Source organism: Clinocottus analis, unplaced genomic scaffold, assembly GCF_023055335.1.
Source record: "Clinocottus analis isolate CAN_PGR_092001 unplaced genomic scaffold, fCliAna1.0.p SCAF_354, whole genome shotgun sequence".
NCBI classification, from domain to species: Eukaryota; Metazoa; Chordata; class Actinopteri; order Perciformes; family Cottidae; genus Clinocottus; species Clinocottus analis.
The window spans coordinates 1-12405 of NW_027176103.1; the positions used below are offsets into that span (position 1 = coordinate 1).

The 12405-nt window shown below is 40.0% G+C and overlaps 1 protein-coding gene across 1 annotated transcript; it reads right to left on the reverse strand.

The window, feature by feature from the left end:
* Positions 1-2198: 2198 nt before the first annotated feature.
* Positions 2199-12149, reverse strand: LOC137799515 (synaptosomal-associated protein 25-like; the record flags this gene model as incomplete). The annotated part of the gene is made up of 7 exons (XM_068596309.1): positions 12057-12149; positions 8157-8394; positions 4667-4708; positions 4146-4194; positions 3149-3260; positions 2629-2775; positions 2199-2343 (listed from the first exon to the last, which is right to left on the reverse strand). Coding segments are annotated over exons 2-7 (567 nt in total), but the record flags the coding sequence as incomplete, so codon positions are not given.
* Between the last annotated feature and the right edge of the window lie 256 nt (positions 12150-12405).

A 12405-nucleotide genomic window follows, 5' to 3' on the forward strand; every position in this document is an offset into this window, starting at 1 on the left:
CACACAGTGAGCCGCACTGTGCTCAGGAGGGGCAAAGGGTCAAATTGGAGGAGCGGCACCCAAGTAGTGGGACTAATGATACCGTCATTCTAACTCTAGGGCAAGTACTCGCCATCTGGGCAGTAGCGAGAGTAGTGAGGAAATGTGTGTGTGTGTGTGTGTGTGTGTGTTTGTGTGGGGTCCGGCTCCACAATCGGTAGGAGTGGTCCATGTTTGTGGTCTGCAGGATCAGACAGGAGCTTAGCTTCAAACGCTTTTATGTTTGATGTTTGTATTGTTTTTATACTATTATTTGGTCGCTCACGTGCACAGGACATGCACTTAAGCAGCAGTCTCCAACCTATTTTGCGTCACGAACCGGTTTCGTGTCAGACAATATTTTTACAGACTGGCCTTCACGGTGTGGGCAATAAAAATGACGTAATAAAAATGACGTAATAAAAATGACGTAATAAAATGATACGACCGGAATGAAGCAATAATAAAGTGCATAAATATACATCTTACCATTACGTCAAATTAGTGGGAGCCCTGAACTGGTTTCTCTGCAAAGAGACGGGTCAGGGTGATTGGAGACACTTGACATGTGTACTTTATATCCGGTCTACTTCGTACCTTACACCTTTATGTCCAGTCTACTCCGTAACTTAGACCTTTATATCCAATCTACTGCTTAACTTAGACCTTTATGTCCGGTCTACTGCTTATCTTAAATCCCGCTTAACAAAGACAGGATGTTTGAAATAGAAGCAGAGTTTTCATGCTTTTTTTGGCGATCTCAGGATAATCTTCCTTGATTTTAGACCAAAATACTGGCAGAGTTGAAGCAGACTTTGAAGTTTTGTTTTTAGGGTAAAGTATGCTAAGAGGCTCAGACGCACAGATGGATGTATTTGGTCCTTCTTCAAAATAAAAAAATTTTAAATTTTTTTTTCTTTTAAACATTTTGAAAAATTAATTTATTCTTTCTGTGCGACCCGGTACAAACCGACCCGGGGCTTAGGGTCCGCTGCACTAAAGGCATTATGCCACACATTTGTTTGCTACTTTATTATGTTCAGAATGTTAAATACTGCTGATTCAATGCACTGATCCCATATGGAGAACCTTCGAGTGAATGCTGTATTTAGAAGATTTTCATCATTTTACCGGCAGCATGTATGGAGAGGGGTTTGTGAAAACAGCATTTTCACACAAAAAAAAGTCTACTTCAACCACAATTTTAATGTTTAGATTTGAATACATAAGGAACACCACTGGGAAACTAATATTAAAAAAACTCAAAGAAAAACAAATAAATTGGTGGTAGAGGTGTGACTGTGAAAGTGAATCTTGTCGATGGGTGTGTCCATTGCCGAACACTTTACGAAGTACACTGCAATACAGCGCACTACAATACAGTGCACTAACATCTATAGTGCACTCCGTCGCTGATAAGTGTTGTATCAAATGGAAAACTTACGTTAACCACTTGGCGGAAATGACGTACGAAAATCTGTTTTCGGCACTCGCGAAATTAAGCCGGAAGTGACGTACGCAAACCTGTTTGCGATAAAGGCGAAACTGAAACTGACAAAATGAACCCACTTCTTACCCTGTTTTTGTCTTTTGTTTACCCCTTTCTCCACACTATGTGGAAACTGCGACACCTCCACATTCGCGGCAGGAACATATAAAAAAATTAATGAAAAGCTGGCGAAAGGGCTCCTCCTCTTCTGCTACGTAGCCAAGATGGCGCCCGTTTAGGGCGAGTAGTGTCCATCGTCCACTGCATTTTTTTTACCGTTTGCAGTGCGCCATCCAGGTACCTTTAGTGCACGGAATTCTGCTGGTTTTGTTCGTGTAGCGCCCTAAGCACTGAAAATCAATGCTCAAAGTGCTCAAGTGTCCGGCAGTAGACACACTGTATACGTCACACTCCCTGCAACCCTGCACAGGCAAGCATGAGGATTTTTCTGGTTCTCTAATTCAATTTATTTATTCATTGTCTCAGTGGTGATTCTCATCTGATTGGGTTATATATTAGTTTCAGAACTCCTGTCTGCAAACAGACATGTTCCCCATGTGAATCAATAATCATGTGTGAACATGGTTCTGGGAATACGCTGCTGCTTGGTTCATTTATTTGTGGCCTAACTGTGAAGATGTTTGTTGACACTTAGTGAAACCTGCTCAGTGCTGTTAATGTGGCACGTTACCTTTCCCTGGATGCGTTCGATCTGGACGTTCTGCGTGTCGATCTCATTGCCCATGTCCAGGGCCATGCTCTTCAGGTTCCCGATGATGCTGCCGACGTGAGACAGGTTCTCCTCCATCTCATTCTCCCGGGCATCATTAGTCACCCTGAGACAGAGCAGAGTAACAAGTGTCTGTGTTTGTGTGTGTGTGTGTGTGTGTGTGTGTGTGTGTGTGTGTGTGTGTGTGTGTGTGTGTGTGTGTGTGTGTGTGTGTGTGTGTGTGTGTGTGTGATTATGTCTTGTGTTTCACAGCTGTCTGTACGATTCATGACCGGTGGTATTACATTACACAGCTGCCTCTCCTAACACAACAGACAAGCGGCCTACAATAACTGTTCATTAAATGTTCTTTCTCTCTCTCTTTCTCTCTCCCTCTCTCTATCTTCTCTACCTCCGTATGTGTCCTCCGCTCATGATCATTTGCTCCCTCTCATCAACGACTCGAGACGACGGCGGCTGATTGGACACAACGCCATCCTGACCGGATCCTCCGCCCCAGACTGCCTTATACGCCCCGCTCTCCTCAAAGGCCTTCAGCCTGAGAGAGAGAGAGAGAGAGAGAGAGAGAGAGAGAGAGAGAGAGAGAGAGAGAGAGAGACTCAGTTGTTAAATGTGATATACAAGAACCACACTGCACCCATCCTGGTCTTACAGCTGCAGTACAGGCTTTATTGTTTCATTGTTGTTTCATTCATTACGAGCTTCAGTGAAAGGTGTCTGTTAGATAATCCATGCTTGTAACCTCTCCAGTGTGGGTGCACCATGTGATCCATTTGTACAGGAGAGACGACAAACATGTTGTAAGCTGGTATCCAAACAGCTGAAAATCAATAAAGCAGGAAGCATGCAGGCAACAAAAGAAAGCGAAAGCAGGAATAAAAGGTGGGCTGGAAAAATCTGACACCACCTACTTATCACAGGAGCAGAGGCCACAGCACTTGCCCAGGTCAGTCAGGTTTTTCTCTGCCTCCTTCATATCAGAGTTGATCTGATCCAAGCCCTCCTCTATACGCTCCAACTGCTCTATGAGGGGAGAGGGAGGGTGCAGAGGAGGCAGGAGGAGAGGAGAAAAAGGCCGGACAAAGTTGGACACGGGGGAGTGGAAGGAGAAAGAGTGAAAAGACAATGAGAGAGGCGATGGTGGAGGGGAGTGGCAAAATCACAAACTATTTCCTTAAAGCTGAAATGAAAAGAAAAAAAAACGATACACGTAAAACTAAGAAATCAACAGACAAATCATGAATAGCGTCACTCTGCACAAACAGAGACATGCGAGGCCGAGCTGTTTGCTCTGACCTCAGTAACCAGTTCCATCATGTTTTACAACTCAGTAAACGGCATTGAAAAGCAGTAATGTTTCTAAAGATTGTTCATTAAATAGTGAACCAGTTAGAATATAGAATATAGAAAAGTCTAAAGACGTCATGGAGAAATAACTGTGAGCACAACATTTTGACAAAAGATGGCTTGAATGGATGGAGGTGTAAATTGATGTTCTTATTGTGGAACTAAATTCCAAATAAAAAACCTTACTCAAGCTAATTTAATGGAACTGGGCACAATTATGTTTATTTTTTAGGCCACCAGTTAGGTAGAGGTGCGGTCCCCGGAAACCAAGACCTCCATCCTGATTGGCCAGATACACACACTACAGCATTGGGCCACGTCTGTCAGCCTCTCTCATGTCTCTGTTGATGGAGTCCATGCCTTCCTCAATATTCTCTAACTGCTTTGTGAGGAACGGGACTTGTGCAACATGGAGATGTTACAGAGTGTTCAAAGGTTTTCATACAACATGTGAACTAACTTAAAGGTCTCATGAATTATTTGTTGGACTGACTGGAAAAATGTGAGTGAACAAGGCTTAACAACGGAGAATTTAAAGAGGGACCAAACAGAACTGATTACCTCCTTGTTCATCCAGCATAACCACAGCTCGGATCCCAGCGTCTTTACTCTGCAGGAGGATTACATGAAAACCACAGATAGAGAATATACGATTGCCATGTGGTAATGCCGCCTTGTCTCAGACGTTCAGGTGTCCTTGAATGCAACACCAGTCAGACTATTAAAAAACACACTCGTGAATGTTGTAAATTGTCAATCTGCAGCAAGTTTAAAGTGACTCCTTTGATGACAGTATTTATTTTTAAAGGTATTTGGGCTTTCTATACATGTACGTCTGACCATAATGTAGTCTTTACTGCTGAGCCATTTCAGTTCTCCCTGTTGCTTTCCACGTGTGAAAGCCCAAAATGACTTTCCAGCTGCTTAAAGTCAATCACATCAAGATGACTTGTCTAAAGACGTCTCTGTACAGTAAACACAGAAGACTTGTGTAAAGAGGCTACCAGACATGATAGTAATGTATTCACATGTATAAAGATATATGTGTGTGTGTGTGTGTGTGTGTGTGTGTGTGTGTGTACCTCCTCAACCAGCTGCATCATCCGCCGTGTGCTCTCCAGGGACTGAAAGACATACAAAATTGAAGCTTCAACATACAGTAAACTGTCAAACATGGACTATTTGTTCACGGGAAAGCATATAATTCAGCTTGTATTCAGGTTTGTATATCAAATATTTTTCAATGTGAATACCAGCGAGAACTGACGTTATAATTATACTGTATTTGTATATACAGTATATATACATAAATATATATATATATATATTTATATATATATATATATATATATATATATATATTTATATATATATATATATATATATACATATATATATATACATATTTGTTTTTTTGTTTGTTCGTATAATGTTTGTACATCATCATTATATCAACTGCTATTTTGACCTAAACCATAAGAAAGTCAACACAGAGCAGGGTTAATATACTGTACTCTACTCTCACACTCAAAATCCTCTCCAGCCTTCAGTCTTTCCACCCCTTGCTGTGTGTGTGTGTGTGTATTGTGTAAATATCATATCAATCCCCGGGGTCTTCCCCACCGAGGGAATGACTAAATGACAAATTGCGCTGACCTGCTGTAACCTCTAAACCCCGTGGGGTGTATCAGTGTTTAGCCACACCCACACAGAGTGGATGCCTGATGTCTACCCTGCAGAAGGTGGCACTGGGAGACCAATTGTCTCTATGGCAACCAGGTGACTCCCCTTAGAGCAGAGAACAGGTTGAGAGACATCAGCCTATTTTTAGATTCCATAAAGTAAATGTCCAGCAAACCAACTCTCATCAGCAATATATAAAAAACATATACAAAAATAGTGTCTATACTATATGTGTGGAAACTGAAAAGTGGCCAGATACAGACATGTATTTGGTGGGGAAACTCCATCGGGTAACGTTACACCAGCTAGAAATCAGGAGCAAACAAGTCACCAGCTGCTTCAGTTACTTGATCTGTGTAATTATGAACATCAAACACCGAGACTGAGAAATGGGCGCTTCCGCAGCTGTTGAGAACCCAAACAGAACATATATATATATACACATACATATTTTTATATATATATATATATATATATATATATATATATATATATATATATATATATATGATCTGGCAATCCTTTAACAGTCTTAACTATTTGATCATGCATTAACTGCATGTTGTTGTTTTTTTTGCATTGGGAGGGTCTCAATATGGGCTTACCAGTCCGGCCCGCGTGAGGTCAATCAAACATGAAAAATAAATAAATAAGATAAACGCCATAACTGCAATCTCACCGACAGGCGGTGTTGACGAATTGAGCCTGATGTGAAAGCACGTATTGTTAAGTAGCTTCTGTTCTCAACAAGCATCGAGTGCTGCAACAAGCAGCTTCGCCCAACAGACAGGCATTCTACTATACTACTATCCCGGCAGGCTCCTTGTCCAGATTGACAGGTAATCGCGCATGCGCAAACCTCCTGACCCCGCGGTCTGATGCACTATGGCAGAGCGCTTTAAGTCAGCATCACTTCTGGATCTTTATTCTTCTCTCAAAGAGGAGAACTTTCCTCACATCACAAGATGTTCAGTGCACTTTTTCAAGACAACACAGACTGGACTTTTCGCACTGAGGAAGAAAAACTGAACTTAAAACATGAAAAGCACTTATTGCTTTTGTATAAAGTGAATCAATTGCTGGTCTTTAACATACATTTTTAAGGTAAGCAACAGACTGAACATGGACCAAAGAAGGAGTGGTTTGTCCCACACAGGGGCCCTTACTACTGAACAGTACCTGTTCAGAAAAAAAAGAAAAAAGATTTATATACTATATATATATGTACTATATACTATATATATATATATATATATATATATATATATATATATATATATATATATATATATATATATATATATATACTGTATGTATGTTAATTTGCTGTTGCTCCAGAGTGCTGTTATATTGTTCTGATAACATTACTTTAAAATAAAAGTGTGCAATACACTAGTTTTTACTTCATTATTAAAATTGGCGCAGAATGATATATATTGTGATTAATTGTGATTAATCACAATCAGAGTGCCATAACTGCATTCCCTCGGTGGGGAAGACCCCGGGGATTGATATGATATTTACACAATACACACACACACACACACACACACACACACACACACACACACACACACACACAGCAAGGGGTGGAAAGACTGAAGGCTGGAGAGGATTTTTCCACGTGATTGTGATTAATCACAATATATATATATATATATATATATATATATATATATATATATATATATATATATATATATATATATATATATACATTGTGAAAAGATGATGTGCGTGAGACTCTATAAACAATTTGTCAGTAGCTCCGGACGAAAGACTGACTAAAGCACTTTGAGGAAACAAAACTGTTCTGATGAACTTTGATGGATTAAAAACAAGGGTTGTAGGTTATCAGAGGAAAACAAGGACAACTCCCAGACCGAACAACACCGCAATAGCGACCTGTCAATGACAAGGTAGCCACGCCCTAAACCTAACCCTGCTTTAAGACTATGTCGCTCTAAATAGGAACATTTATGAAGAAACGATTAGTTGGTGGATAAAAAAATTAATGAAGAAAAACTTTCATGAGATTTGCTGCTTTTCTCCCTTTTTGTGATTGTAAAATGTATGATTTCGACTGTTATAAAATAAATTATAAAATACTTGAAAATGTCACCTCAAGGTCTGGGAAGACTTTTTTCTGATTATTGACAGATTATTTCATCATGAAAATAGTCTTCTCAATAAAGTAATTTTCAGTTGCAGCCCTTGGTTTCAATACTCTCCTGTGTAAAAAAACAGATTTGAGAGCAGAGTATGATGTCACTGGGGAGTGGGCGTGTTCACTATCTCAGGGCTGAAAAATAAACCTACCCATCTACATTTTGGAAAACAGAGTTAGCTGCCAATGTTTTGGTCAAATCTTTTGACAAAGCCATTCTAAAACCACAAGATGAACCAGTTTGGTTTGACATGGATAATAACTTAACTGTAATTTAAAGGGTTTGCTGAGGGAAAAGACAAATGAGCTTAATCCACCAGCTTCCTATTTAATGAGGGAAAGAAAGCATCAATTAAATCTGGTTGCAGGGAGCCAATCAATCACAAAAGAAGGTGGTTCTACAGCACCGTAGTTCAATGATCAATTTTTGTTAGAAGCTCCTCCCATCACTTGCACATGACTTTAACCTCTGCCCATTTCCCAAGTCCTTTAAACATTGAAAATATGCACCGAGTGAAATTAAATCTGTGGCTTTTTTTTGCAGCAACTTTGGTCCAACACAATTGCATTTGAAAAGCTTGTTGCTATGTTACTTTCTCATACTTTCATCTTTCTAAATCAGGAGTCCATCTTGTAAAAGTGTGTTTTCAATATTCAATAAAGCAATTGCTTATAATGAAGGGAAGCATTCAAGATGTTCTCGAATAATAACCATTCCTTACCTCATCCGTGACCTGATTTGCTCTCCTATGCAGCTTCTGCTGCTCTGTCAGTATGGGCGGGTCTGATGCCATGTTGGGTGTCCGTACGTCCGTGTGTGTGTGTGTGTGTGTGTGTGTGTGTGTGTGTGTGTGTGTGTGTGTGTGAGTGTGTGTGTGTGTGTGTGTGTGTGTGTGTGTGTGTGTGTGTGTTCAGTCCGAGGTGATCAGATTAGGCAGCAGCATCAGGTGGTTTTGGCACCTGGAGAGCAGAGTGACACCAAGATTATTTATAATGACCGACAGTCAACAGTATCGACCAGAGAGATGAGCTTACAATGTGCATCTATTACACAAACACCCACAGGACAAAGCAAGACAAAATACAACAAGGCACAAAACAAAACAAAACAAGGCACATAACAAACACGAAGAGCAAAAACAAAAAAGGCACATATAGGCAGCTCAGGTAGATATCTACATGAAAACAGTTCATTTAGATATTCTTTATTTCTTTTCTTTTTTTAATTGATCATGTGAACCTGCGTCCAAATTTCTTTTTCTCATTTGAAAGCTTATAGATTGGTTTTCCTGTATACTCGCAGCACATCGCTAAAGGCGGCACTTTCACAACCAGAAGGATTCCAGTATCCCGGGTTCTTGCATTTTCGGAAGGAATTTTCATTATATTAAACAGGTTTCAACAAAATACACTACTTAGTGTAAAGATAAGTCACAATTCTCTAGCTCAGACTCTATTGAGTATTGATTTTTCCTGTAATTAAAACCTTATAAACCCTAATTCTTCCTCAGAAGGTCTTTTTCACTCTCAAAGTCCACGTAATCCCATTAATCAATATCGGAACCACTGAAGTTTCCAGGAAGAAAGTTAGGACATTTTTTAGAAAAATGTCTGGGGCTTAACTGGGTTAAAGAAGTTTGAACAAAAATAATGTTCAATACATTACATTTCCATATAATGGAAATTAATCTTGCGATATCATTATTATTGAGGAATCTTCCCTTGTGATTTTAGTAATTGGGATGAATACATATGACTTACTTACTCTTAAGATCATTGAATAAATACAATGGGATCTTTAGAAAACAAGCTTTATATGTGGGATCACAAACTTATTGGTGACTCAGGTATTACTTCCTAAAATTAAAAATTAATACCATTTATCGCTCTTGTGAGTAGTTACCATAGCGGCAGGGTGACAATGTCAATCACCATAGGCTCCAGGAGCTGACAATGCCAGTTAGTTAGATAGCTAGGAGCCCATTCATTTTACCCGGTAAAGGTGACTCTGACCACCTCGATCCATCTTCATTCAAAACGAAAAGCCACTACATTTATGTTTGAAGCTATTTTCCAACTCTGACTCACGATTTTAAAGCTCCTGTCTGTTTTCAGAGATCTCTTGAAACTGGGTATCTGCAAGATCCTTTCACTTGCTGGTAGAGTTCAACAACATTTTCAGGATGAAACAAACTTCTAGTTTTGAACTCATGACTTAAATTATCCAGATCCAGTAAAACCAGATTCCTCCTATCAGATAGAGTTGACTTGGAAGTGTTTAATTGCCTGTTTGTACTTATGTTGCAAATGAATAATCCTGCAAGGACACTCCTCATTTCCCTGACTTGTCCAGGAATAATTCATGACTTTGAGTTGCTTTTTTGTTTACAGCCTTGTAAATAATGAATTATTAACTGTACGGTTGGCTCCCAAACCTACACAGTGTAAAAGATGAATCCCTCCTCTCTAAACAGAAGATCAGACGTCCTCACAATGTGGGCGTCCAACCAGGTGTTGGGTCCTTACAGTATCATAAAAACAGAGCCCCGTGCACACTGCAGCTCCTCCGCACACCCTCCTTTCTTTTCAGACAATGTGGTATCAGGCTGGAGCCTCGTAATTAGACCAAACCGCTAATCACCACCTGCCGCAATAAAGAAGGGAAGGAGGGGCAGCGGCGAAGGAGAGAAAAGAAGAAAGACACCTGATGTTCTTTGGTGCAAACTGGAATCACACATAAACAGAGATGGGATTGTAACCAAAACATATATGGATTGTGTTCTGGTACTGATTAATCATTTTGTCTAAAAAAGTGTACAAAGCAATGAGACCTGTACATCTCCGATAGCAACTCTAATGCCTAAAGTTATTCCATTAATATCATGAATAAACAAACAAATATTGGTATTTTTCTGGCTGACAGTTAACTGACTAATCATGTAATCAAAGTGTATTCAATCTGTATACAACATGCTTTCTAAAAAACAACATCCAGATTTACCTTTGCCCTTGTGCAGATTTTTACAGATTCGAACATAAGTTTTGCATGTATGTGAATAACAGCAGCAACAACAAGTGAAATTCAGCAATAAGCCAGGACTGATTATGATCGGCTCAAACAGTCATCTTCACCAGATGAGATCACAGTGAGTTGCAGCAAAAGTTAGTCTTTTTATAACAGTCAAAGCTTTCTTAGTGTGGCACAATCCACCGAAATGTAATCATATGAGCATCCGACCAATGAGACGACAGCTGTCTTTGAAAAGAGTTAATTTTCCAAAAGTGTCAGTTAAAATCTCACACCGTCTGATTGGGCAGTACGTCACTGAGTCAACAGTCGGAGGGCTCGACCTCTTTGAGAATCGGCCGATGGTAAACAGTGAGGACTTCCTGCCACCTGCTGTCCCATGTGACGTCACCCGCACGCTACACACTGCTCTGCCTGCCCTTGCTGCCGACACGGCGCCATACTGCTCATCATGTGTCAAGAACTCTCCAACAGTTTACTCCCAGGCCAAGCCTCTATAACTGGAAGTTGGCCAAACTACGGCCAGCGGGCCAACAGTGGTCCTCTGCCCTTTTCAAAAGATGAATTAAAAATGAACTAGAACATGGCTTGAGCATATTTCTAATGAGTTGTGCTGTCTTGCACATTGACCATCACCATACTGCTCCATCTTCATGCAAGGCTTACATATTTACATATTACCCCTGCATTACAATATTTTAAGCAGATCACAGTGGCATCTTCTTCCTCTTTTATCTTTACTTATTCACACATGACATCATACTATTTTAATTGGGCGCCTTTATGTCATCATTATTTTTAACCTAAGATTTAAGAGCAGCAGATGCAGAAATACTTTAAATTCATGGGCACACATAAGGTCTGGGGGGAACACGAAGAAATGACTGTTACAGTTCATGTTTAGTAAATAATTGACAGAAAATACCTTTTCTATGACACATGGTTTTCTGGTTTAGAAACTAATTTTGTCTGGCAGTGTAACTAGTAGAAAACTACACATTTACTGTTGTTTGCCACGTGAAATCTTCTCCTGTATTGGGCTTACAGTCAAATCTAATATCTGCATTTTAATTTCCTACAAATTCGAAGGGAAATACACCGCACTTCCTCTTGTTCATTCTTCAATAGCGATATGGCCAGATACACAGAATGAAAGGCAAAAACGGTAATGACTGATGGGAGCTGATGTTCGGCATCAGGTGGTATGGATCTTTTAAAAAGAAAAGGAACAATACCCGAATTCTTTAGAACTTCGTGTAACACGACCACCACTATTCACAACGGGAGACCGCAGCTTTTAGACTGTGCTATGTTAATTAATGTATGCTGATTGGTTAATTAACTACTCCGGTTTGCCTTCGCTTAGAATGACATAAGAGTTATCTATACAGGAATGAAATGGTGTGGACTTCAGGTCGTTCCGGTTTAAATCCTCAAACTACATTTCAACGCCTCGCTGCGAATTTACATCGAGTTGAAGTGAACTGAAACGACAGCAGGCAGTGTTACGATATCTTCAAATACATAAACATAGAAATATGTTTATCTGTTCTCTGAGTAAAGTCTGCTCAGATGGAAACATCCTCCCTCCTACCTTTCATAAGCTCTCCTTTGGATTCTCTCGTGACTTTTTGTCCAGTTTGTCCGAATTAAAACATCCGTAGAAACCTGTTGCTGTTGTTTCCCCTCCTCAGCATCCCCTCTCCTCTGCGCCGCCCCCCTCCTCCTCACCGGCCGGCCCCGCCTCTCACCAAACACACCTCTTTAAAGTGGGATATTGTTGGGGAACTAAAAAGGTAGGCGCTGCATCAAAATGATATTAAAGAGTATTATAAGTGGTATTAAACATGAGCATAGCATATAATAATAGAGGGACAATAAACGCAATACTAACATATACACACTATTGGCTCCTTCAGAGCTGTAAGATGTTTCCTCTTTGA